General features: G+C 41.0%; 1 protein-coding gene across 3 annotated transcripts in view; it reads right to left on the bottom strand.

Annotated features, from left to right (window-relative positions):
* Positions 1–2,364: 2,364 nt before the first annotated feature.
* LOC119053151 (zinc finger protein 345-like) overlaps positions 2,365–23,068 on the bottom strand; it is a 34,815-nt gene continuing 14,111 nt past the window's right edge. For 2 of the 3 annotated variants that reach the window (XM_053672051.1, XM_053672052.1), the window contains exons 3-5: positions 20,845–20,987; positions 16,140–16,266; positions 2,365–5,637 (exon numbers count right to left, since the gene is read on the bottom strand). In XM_053672051.1, the coding sequence (XP_053528026.1) occupies positions 3,128–5,637; positions 16,140–16,266; positions 20,845–20,987 (2,780 nt within the window). In that variant the 3' untranslated portion in view covers positions 2,365–3,127. Of the gene's footprint in view, positions 5,638–16,139; positions 16,267–16,581; positions 16,848–20,844; positions 20,988–23,068 lie in introns of those variants that run through there. The other variant, XM_037150635.2, reaches the window with a different exon arrangement.

Genomic DNA, 23,068 nt, shown 5'->3' with positions numbered 1-23,068 from the left:
ATAAGAATCTCAGTTGTGACCAGAGTGCACTGGGTATTGGATGAAGGTTTGTGTTCAGAAGGATCATGTTTCTACCCAACTATCCCTGGTGCAGACACTGAGACACTGGAAAGGAGGATGAAGCTGCTGGAAATGGTCATGGCTGCATGGAATGCATGGTGAGCACCACCCTTGCCTCCTCCAGACAGTCCTGGACACAGTAAAGGATCAAGTGGGCACTGAGTTTCCTGTATGAAGAGGTGAACACTCCACCAGGGAGATAACAATACTATAGGTCTCCAGCATCACTTCTCAATGTCCCAGGTATCACCTCCCACTGTCCTCAAAAGGCAGTAAACAAAATGCAGCCAAGGGTCAACATTTTCCCTGGAGACATCACTGGAAATCAGGTAGGATTCCCATGAATGCTGTGAGGCAGATGTTAACCCCACTAAGACATCAGAAACATGCAGAAAAATCATAATTGCAACAATAAAAACAGCAGCAACAGCTGAGTTTCCCATAGCAGCAGCGCTTGCTGTCTCCCTGCCCTGCACCGAGGCCTTAAATACACCACAATAAACAGCATCTGTAGTTCACCGCCAGATTCGTGAGTTTGAATCCAACATTTTGGATCTGAGAGTTGTCTGCTCTGACCTTGGAAAAACCCCTTTCTTCCTGACCCTTCAATTCCCCAGAAATACAGCAAGTTATTAATCCAGTGGATGCAGTTGAATTAAGAAGGAAATAATCAAACAGCCAATCCTGTTATACAATTACCTAAAAGTGTTTACTGAATTTCATTACGTCTATTGATTCTCAAAAGGCCCGTGGTTTGTGTCTCCATTCATTTCATGTAGTGAAGTGAGACTGGGGGAGTTTTAGGATCACCCAGAGATGCCACACTGGGGAATCCATATGGGAAGCCCTGAAGCCACACTGTCCTAGAAGAAGGAGTCTGTGTGGACTGCAGCTGATATGGGGGATCAGAGAAACTCCACTTATTTTTCACAAGCACCCGGGGCAAGTCTGAGGTGTCTGGCCTGTGCATGGCACCCACGGGAGATAACTGGTGGTATAGCTACTGCCTTTGAAATGAGCACCAAGGCCGGGATAAAAGTGGCTGTTCACCCATATTTTACACAGGAGGAAACTGAGGCCCATTAAGTGCACTATGTTCCTTTAATCATAAAAATGTTCCATAATCTTAAGATTAATCCCAAATTGCATGGCCGAAGGTATAAGAAGTCTCAATACTGACTTCCCACTCTTGGGCCTCCAGGAGGACTTTGAGGATCAACAAATATCCATTCATCCTCTTACCACCCAGTGCACCTTCAAATGCTGCTGCAGGCGGCCAACCCCAGACATTAGACCATAAAAATGGGTGAACTCTCACAAGTAAGGCTTTTTATTATATTACTAAATGTACGAACTTACAAAGTTGATGAAGTAGGTTAATAATGCAGGTTATTCTTTAAAGTATATAATATGTCCCTATTACACTGGGTATGATAAAAGAAAATCCCAACCATTAGGTCATATTTGCCACTATTAAAAACAATTATTCCATAAACCAAAAATCACTGCTCATTCAAGGAGTCAGAGTGGATGACATTTGAACACGTATCTTTGCTGTTTCACTGCCCTATTTGTTAAAGGAGAAGAGCCCAAAATCCTGAAAGAACAGGTAAGTGGGTGAGCACACATTTAACTACGTTTAACTAAAAACACAACAGTAGTACATACACTCCTGAAAAATACTCATCATGAATCATTACAGAAATGCAGGTAAAACAAGACTGCATACAAACTCGGGAAGAGCTGAAATTAACAAGAATTGAACAAATCAATATTTTGCTATGGTGGGGAAATGCAACCCTCATACACTATCGGTAAAAAGGCATAAAGGACCCTAGCCCTTGAATTCCTTGATTGAAAAGTAATTTTTGCTTCATGGAATAATTATTTTCAATAGAGGAAAATATGACCTACTCATTGGTATTTCTTTCATTGTATACAGTGTATAAGGTACATATTATATACTCTGAAGAATAACCAGCATTATTAGCACCCTTCATTAACTTTGTAAGTCATACATTTACTAATATAATAAGTGTGGCTTAGTTGGTAGGAGCATTATCCCAAAGCTGAAAGTCTTCAGGATTGTGTCCTGGTCAGGGCACATAACAAGGTCAGAAATGTGATACCCAAACCAGCCACTTGAGATCCCTGGTCTGGGCAGGCAACCAGTCAATCAATGTGTCTCAGCCTCCCCTCCTGTCTCCCTAAAAGCAGTGAAATAAAATGTCCTTGGGTGAGGATGAAAAAAAGATTCCAAAACAGTCCATAAAGACACAGTTAGTTTAATAACACCTTGTCACATTCTACATAACATAAACATTAAACTTATGAACAGTTCTGCATTGAGAATATTGGTAAAAAAATAAAGTCACCTTTTCCCCAGTAAGGTTCCTTCAGTGTCATTACACTGAAAAAAAAAGAACATTTCCTAAATTCAATCCATTTACAATGAGAACTCTCCAAGGTAAAAAGGCATACATTTATCAATAAAGGTTTCCTATATCCACTTCACACTCAAAGCCTTTAACCAGTGTGAAGTGTGTTTAAGGTAGTGATGACTATGAGGTAAGGATTTCCCACCTTTTATGTCCACATAAGGCCTATCTCCAGTGTGAACTCCCTGATAACAGGCATAGGAATAGAAAAAGCATTTCCCATGTCTACTGTACTCAAAAGGCCTTTTACCAGAGTGAAATCTCTGAATAGAATGGAGCTTAGTATTACAATCATAAAAATTCCTCATACTGCCTGCATACATAAATCCTTTTTCTTGTGTCACCTCTCAGAAGATAGTGCAAGAAATAGCTAGAAAATAAGACTCCCCAAATTTCCTTAACTAATAAGAACTTAGTCATTGTGAACTGAGGACAATGACAGCCATGGCTTCCGGTAAGGATTTTACACATTCATTGCAGGCATAAGGCCATCCCCTGGGTGGACTCTCAGATGATAACAAAGGTTACTGATAATAAAAATGCTCATATTCCCTGCAGGCATAAAGCCAATCAACTAAGTCAACTCTCTGATGACAATGAAGTTGAATGTTCACTGCAGTGAACGAAGTCTAATGTTCACTGCAGTCGCAAGACCTTTCTCCAGTGTGAACTCTGTGATGATAATGGAGGGCAGAATTACTAATAAATGATTTCCCACATTCACCACACTCATAAGGCCTTTCTCCAGTGTGAACTCTTTGGTGTTTATGGAGGCCAGACCCACTGATAAAAGATTTCCCACATTCACCACACTCATAAGGCCTTTCTCCAGTGTGACTTCTCTGATGATAAGAGAGGGCAGAGCTACTGAAATAAGATTTCCCACATTTACTACACTCATAAGGCCTTTCTCCAGTGTGAACTCTATGATGTTTATGGAGGGCAGAACTATTGATGAAAGACTTCCCACATTCTGTGCACTCATAAGGCCTTTCCCCTTTGTGAACTCTCTGATGATAAAGTAAGTCAGTGCCAGTAGTAAAAGATTTCCCACATTCACTACATTGAAAAGGCCTTTCTCCAGTGTGAACTCTGTGATGTTTACAGAGGTCAGAGCTCCAGGTAAAAGATTTCCCACATTCACCACACTGAAAAGGCCTTTCTCCAGTGTGAACTCTCTGATGATAAAGTAGGTCAGAGCTAGTAGTAAAAGATTTCCCACATTCACCACATTGAAAAGGCCTTTCTCCAGTGTGAACTCTCTGGTGTTTATGGAGGCCAGAGCCAGTGGTGTAAGATTTCCCACATTCACCACACTGAAAAGGCCTTTCTCCAGTGTGAACTCTCTGATGTTTACGGAGATCAGAGTTCCATGTAAATGATTTCCCACATACATGGCACTCATAAGGCCTTTCTCCAGTGTGAACTCTCTGATGTTTACGGAGATCAGAGTTCCATGTAAATGATTTCCCACATACATGGCACTCATAAGGCCTTTCTCCAGTGTGAACTCTCTGATGATAAAGTAGGTCAGAGCTAGTGGTAAAAGCTTTGCCACATTCACCACACTGAAAAGACTTTTCTCCAGTGTGAACTCTCTGATGATAAAGTAGGTCAGAGCTAGTGGTAAAAGATTTCCCACATTCACCACACTGAAAAGGCTTTTCTCCAGAGTGAAGTCTGTGATGTTTATAGAGGTCAGAATTACTAGGAAAAGATTTCCCACATTCATCACAGTCATAAGGTCTTTCTCTAGTATGAACTTTCTGATGAGTATACAGGGCAGAGCTACTGATAAAGAGTTTCCCACATTCACTGCATTCATATGGTCTTTCTCCAGTGTGAACTCTGTGATGTTTACGGAGGTCAGAACTATCGATGAAAGATTTCCCACATTCACTGCACACATAAGGCCTTTCTCCAGTGTGAACTCTCTGATGTTTATGGAGGTCAGAGTTCCAGGTAAAAGATTTCCCACATTCACTGCACTCATAAGGCCTTTCTCCAGTGTGAACTCTCTGGTGATAAAGTAGGTAACAGCTAGTGGTAAAACATTTCCCACATGTACTACACTCATAAGGCCTTTCTCCAGTGTGAACTCTCTGGTGTTTGTGTAAGTTAGAATTACTAGTAAACGATTTCCCACATTCACCACATGGAAAAGGCTTTTCTCCTGTGTGAACTCTGTGATGTTTATGGAGGTTAGAATTACTAGTAAACGATTTCCCACATTCACCACACTGATAAGGCTTCTCTCCACTGTGAACTAACTGATGGTTATGAAGGTAAGAATTACTACTAAAAGATTTTCCACATTCAACACACTTATATGGCCTTTCTCCAGTGTGAACTCTGTGATGTTTATGGAGGTCAGAATCACTAGTAAATGATTTCCCACATTCAGCGCACTCATAAGGCCTTTCTCCAGTGTGAACTCTGTGATGTTTCCAAAGGGCACAGCCACTAGTAAAAGATTTCTTACATTCACTGCACTCATATGGCTTTTCCCCAGTGTGAACTTTCTGATGATAACAAAGACCTGAGATTCCTAGAAAACATTTTTCACATTCACTGCACGCATAACATCGTCTTCCAGTTTGGACAGCCTGGTCTGGAAGTGGTGAGTGTTTGCAGACAATGGCTTTCTTACATTCTTTTCTTGTGTGATAAATATTTCTCCTTTGAAAATCCTCCCCAAATGTTGACATTTCATTTGCTCTTTCCTTGGTGTTAGGAGCTTGTTGTTGGATATTTCCTGAGTTTGTAAAATCGTTCTGCTCAAGCTCCTGGAAGGTAGAGATCTTTTCAGACACATTGAAATTGCGGCCCTTCACAAGTGAGGCCCTGTCCACACCTCGTACTAAAGACTTCTGTCTCAAGTGCTCCTCCTGGTGCTGGTGATGCTTTGCAATGAAACAAAATTCTTTTTCACATGCCCCACACCTCAGCAGTTTCTCTCTCTGTTCAGTTCCCTGCTGGTCAGCCAAGAGAAAAATTTTCCTCAAGACACACCCACAACTGTCACAGGGGTGGCTCTTCTTAGAAGACAAAGCTGCCATGGGATCCTTTGCCTGCAATACTCTTACAGAAACGCTCTGGTCAGTGGGAGCCTCCACATCCGCTGCTCCACAGCAGCAACCTGAACAAAAACAAACACTGGTGAACTTGAAGTTAACTTAATAGAAAGAGGATATTCCCAACACAAAAACCCATTTTGCAAAGGTAGGCATGATTCTATGGACTGATTTTTCCAGATAAAGAGTTAGACTCTCTGGAAATGGCTATTATTACTGGTTGGCGCCAAAGGTCAATAAATGTTGGTAACATCTCCAGAAAAGACACAAGCACAGAATGAAAACAAAGAAGAGAGGCAGGGCCTACTAGTTTTCCCTCCACAAATGGCTTCCTAAAGGACTTTTCCTTCTAGTGATGAGAGGCTGTGTAGAAGAAGTTGAAATGTGCCCAAACCCGTAAAAATCAGTTGTATTACAGCACGTGATTTTAAGGTCAATGTAAAAATACATGAGCCCTAACTGTTGTGCCTTACTTGGATGAAGCATTGTCCGTGAACTAAAAGTTTGCAGGTCTGATTCCTTGTAAGGGCACATTCCTAGGTTGTGGGTTCTATCCCTGTCCCCAGTCAGGGTGCATGTGAGAAACAACCAATTGAGGTTTCTCTCACACCTCTCTCTATATATATTTCTTTCACTTTCTAAAATCAATTAACATAATGACTGGTGACGATAAAAAATATAATGCTCAAAAACAGAAGAATATGTGCACACTGAGGATCTGCGGGCATGAATCAAGTTTGGAGGGTAGTTACGAGAGATGTGTGAATGAAATGGTTGAGGTGAAGGGTTTAGAAAAAGAGAGATTATTCAGAGGCTGTGTACCCTTGGAGAAATGATAAATATTAGAACTGAGTAGTTGGAAAAGCATCAACGATAAGGACAAAAAGGTTAAGCCGTGGGACCAACAATGGTACCAACATACTGTTAAATAAATGGGTTTGTAGTTGTAACTTTACTAAAGCCCAAACATCAAGCCCTCACCAATTGCCATTCCAACCCAGAACTTCTTCTGAGCCCTTGCAGCCATGCCCAGAGTCATACCCCTACTGTGACTCTCAAAACACTCCCTTAACTCTCAGTTGAGCCATTCATGGGACTCAGAAGAAGAAACCAAAGAGATAAACTGAAGAGACAGACTGTAAGTAATTATAATAGAACAAGACAGCACAAAACAGACCCAGCAAAAACATCTTTGTGAGTGACATCAGAAAAATAGCAGAATAGGAGACAGGAAGCTATCTCCACATTCCATAAGCAAGTACATAGCTATCCATGAACAAAAACAGTCCTGGAGGATCAGAATAAGAGGTTCATTAAGGCAAACAGCAAAGCAGAAAAGCAAAAAATGGGGAACTACTCAGAAATATTGAATAAAAAGATTGGCTGAGCAAAGCTATGTGCAGATGGTGAAGCACAGAACACAAGGTCAAAATTACCTCTGTCAGCCACCATGCTTGTGGTAGCATTGACCCTAGTGACCCATTTGGAGAACAACCCCAAGAAATTTTATTTAGAACCACAGGAGTCCCTGGAACATTAAAAAAAAAAAAGACATGAGAAAAGGGGAAACATAGGTAGAAAGTTTATAAAAATATATTGTGAAGATTGACTTCTTAAATCTGAAAAGACACGAGACTAATCAAGTTTGTGGTTTCTCACTGGTCCCTGTAGAATCAATGGAAGTAGGCCTCAGCAACACACATCACATTAAAAATGCCCCAAATGTGGAGTTCTAGTCAAGATGGAGGCCTAGGTAGAAACCCTTTACTTCCTCATACAACTAAAAGGGGGATAACAACCAATCAAAAATCAACAAACAACCAGAAAATCAAATGCATGAAGCTCCGAAAACCAAGGAATTAAAGAAACAGTCAGCCAGAACCACCAGACCAGTGGGCCAAGACAAACAAATGTGGTCCAAATGAGAACACAGCAAAGCTTCACAAATAGGCTAAGTGATGAGGACTTCCTCCAAGATGAAGGCGTAGGTGGAAACACTTTGCTTCCTCGTACAACCAAATCTAAAAACAACAAAGTTTTAACAACAATAAATGCAACCAAATCATAGAAAATCGAACAATACAAAGTCTGAAAACAACAAACCACTCAGCTAAACCAGTGAGAGGGGTGAAGCCAGCAGCGGAGCCGTTGGGCAAAAAATGATCCCCCAGACCCCGGGGGCACACAAGCAGTCAAGAGCGCGGATCCCAGGTGTGCAGTAGCTACGGACGAACCCAGGGAAGGCGTGGCGCAGCTGGCTGCCTGCGGTCGCACATTTGCTCGCAGCTAAACCAGTGAAGAGACGTGCACTGAGACAGACCACACAGGCCCCGGTGCAGGGCGGTGGGCTCGCACATTTGCGCTCAGATAAACAGGCGGGGCAAGCTGAGAGGACCGCCATTGCTCCCTCTCTGAACCCGCCCCCACATAGTGTCACAAACCAGTGACCTGGGTAGCCCCGCCCTGGTGAACATCTAAGGCGCCTCTCCTCCTACGTAACAGGCACAAACAGATCAAAACATGGCTCAAGAAGAACTCAGAGCCCCAGAGCCAATAAATCTAAGGGATGAAGAAATAGCCAGACTATCAGATGCACAGTTCAAAACACTGGTGATCAGGATGCTCACAGAACTGGTTGATTTTAGTCACAAGTTAGAGGAACATATGAAGGCTAAACTAATTGAAATGAAGGGAAATGCACAGGAAACCAATAGTGATGGAAAGGAAACTGGGACTCAAATCAAAGGAGTGGACCAGAAAGAGGAAAAAAATGACCAAACAGAAAAGGATGAAGAAACAAGAATTCAAAACAAGGAGGCGAGGCTTAGGAACCTCCAGGACATCTTTAAACGTTCCAATATTCGAATTATAGGGGTACCAGAAGGGGAAGAGGAACAATCATGAGTGGAAAGCTTATTTGAACAAATAATAAAAGAGAACTTCCCCATTCTGGCAAAGGAAATAGACTTCCAGGGAATCCAGGAAGCTCAGAGAGTCCCAAAGAAGTTGGACCCAAGAAGGAACACACCAAGGCACATCATCATTACATTAGCCAAGATTAAAATGAAGGAGAGAATCCTAGAAGCAGCAAGAGATAAGGGGACAGTCACCTACAAAGGAGTTCCCATCAGACTGTCAGTGGATTTCTCAAGAGACCTTACAGGCAAGAAGGGGCTGGAAAGAAGTATTCCAAGTCATGAAATCCAAAGACCTACAACCAAGATTGCTCTACCCAGCAAAATTTTCATTTAGAATGGAAGGACAGATAAAGTGCTTCTCAGATAAGACCAAATTCAAGGAGTTCATTATCACCAAGCCCTTACTATATGAAATGTTAAAGGGACTTACCTAAGAAAAAGAAGATAAAAAGATGAACAGCGAAAGGACAGCAAACTCAGTTATCACCAACCACACCTATAACAAAAGCAATCTAAGAGGACAGCTAGATCAGGAGTGAACCATAGAAATGAAGATCACATGGAGGGTTAGCAACAGGGGAGTGGGAGAAGGAGAAGGGGGGAGAAGGTACAGAAAATAACTAGCATAGACAGTAGATAGAAAATAGATAGGGGGAGGGTAGGAATAGTAGGGGAAATATAGAATCTAAAGAACTTGAGACACGTGTTCATGAACTAAAGGGGGGATAGTGGGGGAGGGGTGTGCAGGGTGGAGGGGAATGAAGGGGGAGAAATAGAACAAATGTAATGGCATAATCAATAAAAATAATTATATATATATATATATATATATATATATATATATATATATAAGAAATAGGCTAAGTGATGAGGTAGGCAATGTATGTGATGGAGAATTTAAAGACCTAGCAATCAAAATGCTCACAGAACTGATTTGCCGTGGTAAAAAAATACAAAAACAAATTAAAGATACCAAAATGAAATAAAGCAAAAATATTCAGGGAATCAACAATGACAGGAAGGAAACCAGGACTCAAAGCAACGATTTGAAACAAAAAGGAAGAAATAAACATCCAACTGGAACAGAATGAAGAAATGAGAATTCAAAAAATGTGGACAGGCTTAGAAACCTCTGGGACAACCTAAAATGTCCCCATGTCCAAATTATAAGGGTGCCAGAAGGTGAAGAACAACAGCAAGAAATTGAAAACGTATTTAATCAAATAATGAAGGAAAACTTCCCCAATCTGGTGAAGGAAATAGACTTCCAGGCAGTCCAGGAAGCCCAGAGAGTCCCAAAAAGTTAGACCCAAAGACGAACTCACCAAGGCCCACCATCAAGTTACCCAAAATTAAAGCTACAGACAGAATCTTCAAAGCAGGAAGAGGAAAGGAGAGAGTTACCTACAAAGGAGTGCCCATAAGACTATCAGCTGATTTCTCAAAAGAAACCTGGCTGGCAAGAAGGGGCTGGAAAGAAGTATTTGAAGTCCTGAAAGGCAAGGACCTACATCCAAGATTACTCTGTCCAGCAAAGCTATCATTTAGAATGGAAGGGCAGACAAAGTGCTTCTCAGATAAGGTCAGGTTAAAGGAGTTCATCATCACCAAGCCCTTATTATATAAAATGTTAAAGGGACTAATTTAAGAAAAAGGAAATAAAAAACATGAAGAGTAAAATGACAACAAAGTTACAACTATCAATAAATGTACCTAAAGGAAAAGAAAAAAAACAAAAACAAAAACTAAGCAAACAACTAGAACAAGAACAGTTATCAGAGAAATGGATATCACAAGGATAGATTCCAGTGGGGTGGGGGAAGGGAGGAACAGTGGGGATAAGGTACAGGGAAGAAGAAGCATAATTAGTAGGCATAAAATGACAGGGAGAAATAAAAAATGATATAGGAAACAGAGAACTCAAAGAACTTATATATACAATCCATGGACATGAACTAAGGGGGCAGGGAATGCTGGAGAGTTGGAGGATGCAGGGACAAGGGGAGATAAAGGGGAAGAAACAGGGAAAACTGTAATAGCATAATCAATAAAATATTCTAAAAAATTTTAAATGTCAAAAATGGAAAGCAAAGAAAATCTTAAAAACACAAAAAGAACAGAAACATTTCTCATAGAAAGAACACGCCCATAATGCTATAAAGTAAACTCCCCTGAGAAAGAGTTGAAGACTAGAAGACAATCAAACGATCTGTTGAAAACCCTAAATGAATTAAAATCTTCAAACCAACAGTATTTACTGAGAAAAACTGTTCTGCAGAAATAAAACAGACTTTCCCAAACAAAAGCTAAGGAGTTCATTGTCACTCAACTTGACTTGGAGGAAATGCCAAAGGAAGATCTTCAAGGTAAAATGAAAGAATACTTAACAGAAAAAGGCAGAAAACTGTACTTGAACCACAATTTAAATAAATTAATAAATAAATAGAAAAAAGAATACTTGACAGAAACATGAATACATAAAAGATGTATAAAAGTCACTGCTATACCTCAGAGCAGAAACAATTTCACAATATTTCAACAATGCATTGGTGAAATGTACATTACTAGGCACTACAGTAATCATAAAAAATGAAAATAGTAGAAACACAAAGCTAACGTTTTATAACTTAATAGATATACAATATACGAAGATGTAAATTGTAGCATCAAAAACATATAAAGGGATGGTGTAGTGAAGAGTCAAAGGGTATTATTTTTGTTTGCAAAAGTTGGCATCAAGAGAAAATAGTGTTAAGAACCTGTTTCATCTAAGTCTTTTGGAAATTGCAAGCAAATACCTTTGTAAAAGACACACAAAAGACAAGTAAATTTAATCATACCACTAAAGAAAATGATGAAATCACAATGGAAAACAGTGGCATACAAAGATAAACAAATGAACTACAAAAGAGCCAGAATCCAACAATAAAGTGGCGGTAGTAGACTCTACAAAAAATTCTCCAAGGAAAGCATAGAGTGACTGAAAAGATTAAAGACAAACAAACAAACTATAAGACACAATATATGCTGCCTGTAGGAGACACTTTAAATGTTTATGGACATAAACACCCTGAAAACAAAAACAGGCAAACATATTCCTTGGATATAAAACCAAAAGAAGGCAGGAGTAGCTAAAATTCTATCCGACAAAGATGACCTAAATATTGTCACAAATGATAAAGGTCATCACAGAATGGTAAAGGAGTCAAGTCACCAAGAGAACAACAATGTTAAGTGTTAAGCATCTAACAGCATATATTAATTACATTAAGCAAATCATATCAGAACTGAAGGCATATAAAAGAAGCTCAGTATAGTTCAGTAGTAGTGAATTTCAATATTTTTCTGTCTACAATAACTAGATCACCCATCTAAAAGCACTAAGGAATCACTGAAGCTTGACTACACTTTAGAAAAAACAGAACTCATAAACTTATACAGAACATTCCACCCAAATGCAGCAGAAGATGCATTTTTATCAAGGGCACATGAAATAGTCTCTAGGTAGATCTTATGTTAGATGCAAACACAAGTCCCAAACATTCAGAATAAATCATTTAAAGTGTCTTATCTGGTCAGAGTGATAGAACACAAGAAATCAATTTTAGTGTTAAGAAAGATGAATATTCACAAATAAGATGAAATCAAACCCAACACCCCTGAACAACCACAAGGTCAAAGAAAAAAAAGACAGCTAAAACACATCTAGAGGCAAAAGGAAATAAAAACACAACAATCAAAGCTAATGGACGTTGAGCAGAAAATGCATAGCTAACAGCACATTTTGTAGTAATAAATGCCCACCTTAAGACAAAAGATCTCAAATAACCTAACCTTGCACCTCAGGAACCTAGAAAAACATGAAGATACTAAACGCAAAGTACTATAGTAAAGGAAAAAAACAATAAATATTAGGAAAGTCATACATGAAATAAAGGTGAGAAAAAACAAAAACAAAAGAATATCATAATTAAGACTGGTTTTTTCAAAAATACACAAAATTGCCAGACCTTTAACCATACTAAACAAAAGAAACAAGAATCATATGTCTTTAAAAAGAAATGAGGGGACTTCCGCCAAGATGGAGGCATAGGTGGATGTGCCGTGCCTTCTCACACAACCAAGTTTAGGGACAACTAAATATTAGCATCAGAAAACACAACCAGAACACGGAAAATTGAACTCTTCGGAAGTCCGGTAACAACAAATTCTTCAGCCCGACCGGTAAGGGGCGAAACCGGCGTCTTGTGAGGGGTTGCACAGGACTCTGGTCGGACGGACCCAGGCGCGGAATCCAGACGCGCGAATCCAGACGCACGGGTTCCAAACCCAGGATTGGACCGAGTGAGCGACCGGGTGAGCGACTGCTGAGGAGACAGTGGGGAGGCGGTGCTGCGTGTTGACTGCGGTTGCCTATCTGCGGGCGAGCGGACAGGCGAGGGAGTGGGCGCTTGGACCGGGGCCGGTGGTCCCCGTGGCTTGTGGCAGTAGAGGGCGCCGCCATATCCCCGCTCTGACCACGCCCCCACATACAGCGTCACAACCCAGCGACCTGGGAGTCCAAGGCGCCGCTTCTCACATTTAAAGGGCCAGAACAGACCAAAAATGTCGCAGGAAGACCTCAAAGCCCCAGACATAAATCTAAGCGACGAAGAAATAGCAAAACTCTCAGACGCACAGTTTAAAACACTGGTCATCAGGTTCCTAACAGATCTGGTTGATTATAGCCACAAATTAGACAAATATATGAAGGCTAAACTAAGGGAAATGAATGGAATTCCACAGAAAACCCATAGAAATGAAAAGGAAACTGGGACTCAAATCAATGGAGTGGCCCAGAAGAAACCAAATAATGGCCAAACAGAAAAGAGTCAAGGAGCAAGAATTCAAAGAAATGAGGAGAGTCTTAGGAACCTCCAGGACATCTTTAAACGCTCCAATATCCGAATTATAGGGGTACCAGAAGGGGGAAAGACACAACCACCAGTGGAAAAATTATTTGAATAAATAATAAAAGAAAATTTCCCCAATCTGGCAAAGGAAATAGACTTCCAAGAAATCCAAGAAGCTCAGAGAGTACCAAAAAAGTTGGACTCAAGAAGAAACACACCAAGGCATATCATAATTACATTAGCCAAAATTAAAATGAAGGAGAGAATCCTAGAAGCAGCAAGAGCTAAGGGGACAATCACCTACAAAGGAGTCCCCATCAGACTGTCAGCGGATTTCTCAAAAGAGACCTTACAGGCAAGAAGGGGCTGGAAAGAAATATTCCAAGTCATGAAATCTAAAGACCTACAACCAAGATTGCTCTATCCAGCAAAACTTTCATTTAGAATGGAAGGACAGATAAGGTGCTTCTCAGATAAGATCAAATTCAAGGAGTTCATCATCACCAAGCCCTTATTATATGAAATGTTAAAGGGACTTATCTAAGAAAAAGAAGTTAAAGAAACATGAACAGTGAAAGAACAACAAGCTCACAGTTATTAACAACCACACCTAAAACGAAAGCAAACTAAAAGAACAGCTAGATCAGGAGTGTAAACATAGAAATGAAGATCTCAAGGAGGGTTAGCAACAGGGGAGTGGGAGGAGGAGATGGGGGGAGAAGGTACAGAAAATAAGTAGCATAGACAGTAGATAGAAAATAGATGGGAGGGGCAAGAATAGCATGGGAAATATAGAACCTAAAGGGCTTGAGACACATGGACATAAACTAAAGGGGGGTAATGGTGGGGATGGGGGGGGCAGGGTGGAGGGGAATGAAGGGGGGAATAGAACAACTGTAACAGCATAATCAATTAAAAAATAAATTAAAAAAAAAACATTAAAAATAAAATATTACAAAAAAAAAAGAAATGAGGCTTCCAGCCAACATGGAGGCATAGGTAGGTATGTTTCATGTCCTCACAGAACAAAACTAGGGATAAAAGCCAATTTTAAAAAAACCAAAAAGACAAAAAACTTAGAACTGTGAGAAAACCGAACTGTATAAGAAACACTCATCCAGACTGGAAGGAGGGGTGGAGATCAACAGCCAGAGTAGAGAGGACATGCCATAAGGCAGCAACTGGCAGACCAGGTGGGTGAGGCAGCAACTGGCAGACCAGGCGATACCACATTCCCAAGCAGATAAACTGGGAGGACCAACCAGGGAGCCAGACACACTGAGCAACCCAAGGTTCCAACACCAGGAAAGAAAATTTCAAAACCTGTGGCTTTAAAAAGCCGCAGTGGGTTTGTGGCAGTGGGAGAAACTGTATGGCTCACAAGAGACTTCATTGGACGGGCACATATGGTCCCAGAATGTACACAAGCCCATCCACTCAGAAATCAGCACCCGAAAGGGGTACAATTCACTTGTGTGTAGCAGTGGAACTGACTGAAAGTGGGGTGAGAGCTGAGCAACAGGTGCTGTTCCCTCTCTGACCTCTACCCCACAAACAGCCCCACAATACAGTCAAGTGCATTGTGGGCCTTGCGAATAACTAAGGCTCTGCCCCTTACAAAATAACAGGTGCAGAGACAAAGTAATATAACTCAAATGAAAGAAGAGATCAAAACTCCAGAAAAAGAACTAAGTGAGGAGGAGATAGCCAACCTATCAGATTCAGAGTTCAAAACAATGGTAATCAGGATGCTCAGAGAAATGATTGTGTATGACCACAAAATAAAGGAAAGATTGAAGGCTATACAAAATGAAATAAAGAAGAAAATATACAGGGAACCAAGAGTGAAGGGAAGGAAATCGGGACACAAATCAACGATTTGGAACAGGAGGAAGAAATAAACATTCAACTGGAACAGAACAAAGAAACAGGAATTCAAAAAAACAAAAGAGAGAGGCTTAGGAACCTCTGGGACAACTTGAAAGTTCCAACATTCCAATCATAGGGGTGCTAGAAGGAGAAGAGGAAGGGAAAAAACTGAACAATCTTTTGAAAAATTAATGAAGGGAAACTTCCCCAATCTGGTGAAAGAAATACACATGCAAGTCCAGGAAGCTCAGAGAGTGTCACAGAAGTTGGACCCAAGGAGGAACACATCAAAACACATCATAATTAAATTACCTAAGATTAAACATAAAGAGAGAATCTTAAAGCAGCAAAACAAAAGGAGGAAGTTACCTACAAAGGAATTCCCATAAGACTATGAGCTGACTTCTCAAAAGAAACCTTACAGGCAAGAAGTGGCTGGAAAGAAGGATTCGAAGTCAGGAAAAGCAACAACCTACCTCTCAGATGACTCTATCCAGGAAAGCTATAAAAAAAACACTAATCATTAGCCCCAAACACAGTGAAAAGCACGAATAGAAGTGTAGAGACATTTTTGCAGAAGTATGTACAAATGACCAACAGGAATACAAAAAAACGCATTTCCTCATTAATCAAGATGGAACCTGATTCCCTGCAAGACCACCAACCACAAATGCTTCCCTATGAGGTTTCAGTACAGGAGGTACTGGGGCTGCAGGGAGAGAAGAGGGCAGCCTGACAAGGCCAGGATCTGCCTAGAAAACTGTGAAGCAAGCAGTACCCACCGTCCTCACATGTGAGGACTGAGCGCACCCCAGGGAACAGAGGGCACGGGGAACATGCAAACCCTGCTCATGGTCACCGGTCACCGGGAGAGAGTGAGGGTCTTACCCAGCGAGGATATAAGAGCAAAATTCTCCAGCATCACATGGAGGTACAGGCGCCTCTCAGCCGCATTAAGGAGGCTCCATTCTGTCCTGGAGAAATACACGGCAACATCCTCAAAGGTCACCCTAACCTGTCAGAATGGACACAAATGAATCGGGAAAGTCTATACAAAACTCCCCCACATTCAACCTGCCCCCACTTCAGCGTGGATGACCCCTCTAAGTCCCGGTAAGGACGTGACTCAGACTCAGACTGCTGAATGCGGACACAGCAAGGACCCCAGGTTCCCGGGTCCTCCTGGCCCAGGTGCCTCTGCACCTGTTCACAGGGCGGGCCCTCCCTGGCCACCCTTCCATAACCCGCCAGACTCTCGCTGGGTCCGATGCCCCGCACCCGGGCCCCATTGCTCAGTGGTGTGAGGGGGGGGCCCGGGGACGCCACTCACCTCAGCCAGGTGCCTCCACATGGCCTCCGCCATCGGACTCTGTGGGCAGTGAGGGGCCCCAGTGGCACGCAAGGCGGGTGTCCCTGCTAGAGCGAGCTCCTGTCTCTGCCCTGGCGCCTCGCTCTCCTGCAGCATCACCTGGCATCATACATGCTGCGGTGACCGTTACTCTCCCACCTTCTCCACTGGATTTTTGAGATCCAAGATCCTGACTTAGTTCTAACACACACCTGGGAGAAGAGGAAATGCCCGCCACTGAGGACCTGAGTCCCGTCCTGTCCAAACGGAAATGCCTTTACTGAGTGTTCATTGGCTCATGGTCCTGGAATTCCTCGTCTGCCTTCTGGGTAGTGTAGTTCTTGCACTCCAAGACTGGGGTGCTGTATTTAACCCAAGGACTCTAAGAGTGGATTTAACAGACCCCAAGAATATTCTCTGAATATTAAACGCGCTCTGTCGCCCCCCAGCGGGCATCACTTCTTGAGGGAGGTACTCTCTGGTGTGCCTGCAATTCCTCCCTCTTTTCTTTTTTTTAAATATATTTTATTGATTATGCTATTACGTTTTCCCATTTTCACCCCTTCACTTCCCTCCACCCTGCACACCCCTCTCACCCACATTGTCCCCCTTTAGTTTCTATGGGTGGTACATGTAAGTTCTTTAGCTCCTACATTTCCTATACCATTCTTGCCCTCCCCCTGTCTATTTTCTACCTACCATCTATGCTACTTATTCTCTGTACCTTTTCCCGCTCTCCCTCTCCCACCCCTCTGTGGATAACCCTCCATGTGATCTCCATTTCTACGTTTCTGTTCCTGTTCTGGATGTTTGCTTAGCTTGCTTTTGTTTATGTTTTAGGTGTGGTTGTTAATAATTGTGAGTTTGCTGTCATTTTACTGTTCATATATTTTTTCTTTTTCTTAGATAAATCCCTTTAACATTGCATATAATAAGGGCTTGGTGAGGATAAACTCCTTTAACTTGACCTTATCTGGGAAGCACTTTCTCTGGCCTTCCATTCTAAATGATAGCTTTCCTGGATAGAGCAATCTTGGACGTAGGTCCTTGCCTTTCATGACTTGGAATAAACTTGTATAACTTTTAAATACATGGTTCGTTTTCTTTTCAGAACACCCTTGACTTTGGGAGTCAAGGGCTTCTTCAGCTTTAAGCAATAGAATGCAGAGGAACAGAACCCACAGTGACTCTGTTACAATTAGACATATATGCAGGAATTATATTCAGATCAATAAAGAAGTACATATTCATAATGAAAGTTGAGCCATGTTGAGGTGAGAATTCTTTTACATTGGTTGAGGGTACGTCAGTCTGTGAGAGGATCTATCCAACACACAAAGTTGTGGGTTCAATGCCCAGTCAGGCCATTTGTAAGAATTAGCTAATGAATGCATAAATCAGTGGGATAACATATCAACATTTCTTTATCCTACTCTCCTTTCCTCTCCGTAAAATACATAACACATCGATGTTTCTCTCCCTTTTCTCTCTTTTCCTTCCACTCTCTCTAAAAAGAAATAAAATGTTTAAAATTTTTTTAAATATAGTAATTTTGTAAGAAGTCTTTTCCTATTTAAAAATTTAAATCCCATTTTCCCTGTTTATCATACCTTGTAGGTGTCCAGGTCTGGATCTCAAATCATCATTCACTACCCAGACTGGCTGAGGTGTTTGCAGGCTTTAGAAGATTGCAAAGTTTATGACACCCCGGATCCAAGACAACTCCTCAGGTTGGGTGGGGTCCCTTAGGCAATTTTCAATGACTTTCAGAATCTGCACTACCAGCCATTCAGCAAAGAACTCAGTTCACAAAGGATGCATGCTGGATGGCTGCCACATACCAACATAGCAGGGACATGTATTAGTACCCCTCTCAGTTGTAGAGTGAAGTCAATATGTTTATGGCCACAAGGAGGATGAAACTGTTTTGAGTGGTACTGACGTAGCGTGTACAGAGAAGACAGCCTACCAGCTGAATCAGATGCTACTTTCATAGCAGACCCTAGGCCAAGACAAAGATACAAAATACAGAGAGCAGTTGAATCTGCACATACTGCCTAAAAGCACCAAGGAAACACACATATCGGTAGAAAAAAAGTCCAGAAACAATTTAGAGTGAGAAAAAAAATGGAACTATACTTAACAGACACCATGAGACTCTGAAGTTTACTGAAACGGGAAGCTGAAAGAGAAATGGACTTACCTCCATTAATGAGGATGTTCTTCTTGGAAGTGTCTGAGCCACGACATCCAGTGATGTGTGACCCTACAATACTATGATAAAACCTTTCACTGCATCCCCATGAAATAAGCCGACAAGCCACAGGGGAGCATCAGGACCATTTTCCACATACTCACCACCACAGACGACCCTGTTGTCTGAAAGCTGGTGAACATCTAGGGCAATGTGTTTGCCATCAACACAAATCGGCCACACTCATGAGCTGTACCTGCTGCCTTATTCCCGAGACATTATCATTCAGAGTTGGGCCCAAGCTCATGTTTCACCAGAGGCACAGATCTGATGAGGAACTCCTCACAGTGAGTGGGAAGGCCAACGATCCTCTCTTGGTGAAGGTAATTCAATCAATTTACACAAAACAACCTGGCCATGGAGTCAACCTACTGACCATAGCTACCCTTAGACTAAGGTGAGCCTCTGGAGGAGGTGAGATAATTAGTAAACAGTTGTCTGAGGAAAGAAATATGATGTCATGGCTTTCCTTCAATTCTTCTAAATTTCTCAGCTCACTACTTTCTGTATCTGTCTGACCTCTCTATTTCTCCTCAAGTTCTCAGGAATGAATACAACCAACACTTGGAAGAAGAAAGAATTTCAGGGTAGCCACGTGTCCAGCAGAGCCGGAGCTCAAGTTAATTCTCCCACTTCGTAGGGCTCAGTGACAAAGGGCACCATTCCATGTGTGGAGACTGACCTGTTCTCAGTACCAACAGAACCTTTTTTCTTCTAAATATTAAACTAATGACCAGTTACAACTCCATTAATCAATATTCGTACCTTTCTGTATTTTGCTCACTCTGTAACTTTTTGCAGAAATAATCTGCAGTCCCCAGGCAGAAATTGTCACTGCATTTACTGGTAAAATGATCATCGTTTCCTTGCAAGGAAGAAAAATCCCCAAATCCAAAACTTTCATCTCACGTTCAAATGCCTACTTTTAAAACCTTCATGAATCCCAACATTGCAGCCATCCTGGCAGCAAACTTACATTTGATACATAACCCTGATCTCCAGGCACATGTCATATTCATAAAAGTTCATCATACACAGTATCCCAGAAAGCTCAGTAAGATATTTCATGTGCTCACACAATTGCTTTGGTAGTTACAAAACACACACTGACAGAGAGGCAGAGGGCTATATTCTGAGGGTCTATGAGCCATGGTGACACCTCATCCACTTGCTTTAGGTCTGCCTAGGACCTCCTCCCTCACCAGGTTCCCCCTACAAAATGGAGTATTCTTGCTCAAATAACTGAGACAACACACTGAACCTTTGGTGTTTGATCTAAATATTTTGCAAAAGAAAAGCAGTTAGTTACCTACAGGGAAGTTCCCATAAGACTGTGAGCTGATCTGTGAGAAGAATCCTACAGCCTAGAAGAGATTGGCCAGAAATATTCATATTCATGAATATTAGCAGGGACCTACAGCTAAAATTGCTCTACCCAGCAAAGCTATCATTTAGAATCAAAGGGCAGATAAAGGTCTTTCCAGAGAAGAAAAAACTAAAGTTCATCATCACCAAATCATTACTATATAAAATGTTAAAGGGACTTCTTTAAGAAAAAGACAAAAAATATGAACAATAAAATGGCAATAAATACATTTCTATCAACAATTGACTCTAAAAAAAGCAACAAACTAAGCAAACAAGAACAGACAGAATTATGGGTATACCGTTTTGATGTTTGAAAGATGGAAAGGGTATGTGTCGGAGAATGCATGAAGAGGTGAGAGAATTAAGTACAAAATAGGTAGTTACAGAGTAGCCATGTAAATGTAAAGTACAGTATAGGATATTGAGTAGCCAAAGAACATGCATGCATGACCCATGAACACAAATAATAGTGGGGAGATTTCCTGAGGAATTGGGGTGTGCTGCATGAAGGGTGGCAAAGGGAGAAAAATGGGGCAACTCTAATGGCATAATTAATAAAATGTAATTAAAGTTATGAAAATAATTACCCCTGACTGGTGTGGCTCAGCAGGTTGAGTGCCTACCTGTGAACCAAAGCATTGCCAGTTCATTTCCAAGTCTGGGGCACATGCCTGGGTTGTGGTCCGGTTCCTTGGGGGGGGCGGGTACTCAACAGGCAACCACATGTTGATGTTTCTCTCTCTCTGTCCTCCTTCTCTTCCCCTCTCTAAAAATAAATAATATCTTTAAAAATAATATTAAAAAGAAAAATAAAAAAACCCCAAAACCTGGAATACTAGTGGCAGTGTTTTTTAGTGTTTTTTCTTTACTTTTATTGATCCTCATAGGGGCTATTGTTAGTGACTTCATTAATTCTCTATCAGCCAGTGAAGTGAGTTTTAGAGGGATTTAGAGTCATTCAGAAATATCCTGGTGGGGAATTCATACTTAGACCTCAGAGTCCTGAAGCCACCTACTCCATGTGGTGGTGTCTGTGTGAATTGCAGCCAATCATGGGGTTCTCAGAGCTCATTTTTTTTTCCACAAGTACTCAGCGCAGAAGGCTCCAGGAATGTACGGTGCTAGGTGGGTCATTGAAATACTAAGGGATTGGATTATAAAGTATATGACTGTCCAACCACTATGCTGTATACCTGATATAAAATAATATTGAATGTACACTATAATTTTTTAAAAGAACAGATAAAGTGTATATTGGGTTCGCCAAAAAGTCCATTTAGCTTTTTCTTTAAAATAAAAAACACATTTTTTATTTTCACCATAACTTCACTTAGATATTTGGATATTTTGAGTATGTCAGCTATTTCTCATGTGACTTTCTCATTGATTGTTCTCAATTAATGTCTTGATTTCGTCACTTTCAACTTCAACTGGTCTACCTGACCGTGGAGCATTATCTAGCAAGAAATCTCAAGCACGAAACTTCACAAACAAACCACTTTTGACATTTTTGATCAGTCACAGCACCTTCTCCAGACACTGTACAATTCTATTTGTTTGTAGTTTTACCTTTCATGAAATAATAAAGCATAATATGCCAAAAATGTTGCTTATTTTCTCCCATCTTCAATATTAAAATGGCTACACAAAAATTCACTAATTTTGATAAGTTTTTGTAAATGCATGCTGATATGTCCCAATACAATCTAACAGAATTCTTTTGAATGAAGTTAAGACAACTAAACACTACTAGAGCCTTCTTAAAAACAAACAAACAAACAAACTTTTTGGCCAACCCACTATTAGTTTTCGGTGTACACCCCAGTGATTAGATATTATATAACTTACTAAGTGATCATTCTGATAAATCTTGTACCCATCTGACAAAATCCATAGTTAAAGTCAATCTCTTAGCCTCAGCCAGATAGCTCAGTAGGTTAGAGCACCATGTCATCATATGGCAAGGTTGTGGGTTCAATCTCTACTCAGGGCATCTGCAAGAATCAACCGAAGACTTCATAAATGAATGGTACAACAAATTGATGTTTCTCTCTCTCTCTCTCTCCCCAATTCTTCTCTATTTCTAAAATAAAAAATTAAAATTATTCCCAGGCTGGTGTGGCTTAGTGGATTGAGTGCTGGAGCACTCACCTGTGAACTGAGAGGTCACCAGTTTGATTCCCAGTCAGGGCGCATGCCTAGGTTGAGGGTCAGGTCCCCGGTGAGGCTCGCATGAGAGGCAACCACACATTGATGTTTCTCTTTAAAAAAAAAAAACAAAAAAATTTTGCTTTTTTGGGCTCTGGCTGGTGTGGTTCAGTGGACTGAGCCCAGGTTTGTGACCCAACGGGTCACTGGTTCCATTCCCAGTTAGGGCACATGCCTGGGTTATGGACCAGGTCCCCAGTTGAAGGGCATGTAAGAGGCAATTGATGGATATATATCTCTCATGCATTCATGTTTCTCTCCCTCTCTTACTACTTCCCTTCCCCTCTGTCTAAAAGAAAATAATTAAAATCTTTAATAAAATTATTTAAAAATTAATTAAATTCAAAAATAAAATTAAAAATAAACTTAATCTCTAACTTGTTAGATCTTAAGGTCCTTTATTTGCCATCATTGAGACCTACCTGTTCTGTCTTCAAGTCTTTTCTCTTCTAGCACTCTATGTAATTTTCACTGTATTACTCCATAATCAACATTAATACATTTCTGTAGTGTACTTAACCCTAATTCTCTTCCAGAAAACATATGCAGTCCCTATGCAGACATTGTCACTGCATTTACTGGTAAAACAATCATTTTCTGGCAAAATTGAGGAATTCTGGGATCCAAGATCTTTATCTC

Source organism: Artibeus jamaicensis, unplaced genomic scaffold (genome assembly GCF_021234435.1).
Source record: "Artibeus jamaicensis isolate MK-2021 breed Jamaican fruit bat unplaced genomic scaffold, CSHL_Jam_final contig_723, whole genome shotgun sequence".
Taxonomy (NCBI): Eukaryota; Metazoa; Chordata; class Mammalia; order Chiroptera; family Phyllostomidae; genus Artibeus; species Artibeus jamaicensis.
The sequence above is the reverse complement of the archived record's forward strand: the minus strand, read 5'-3'. Positions and strand labels throughout refer to the sequence as shown.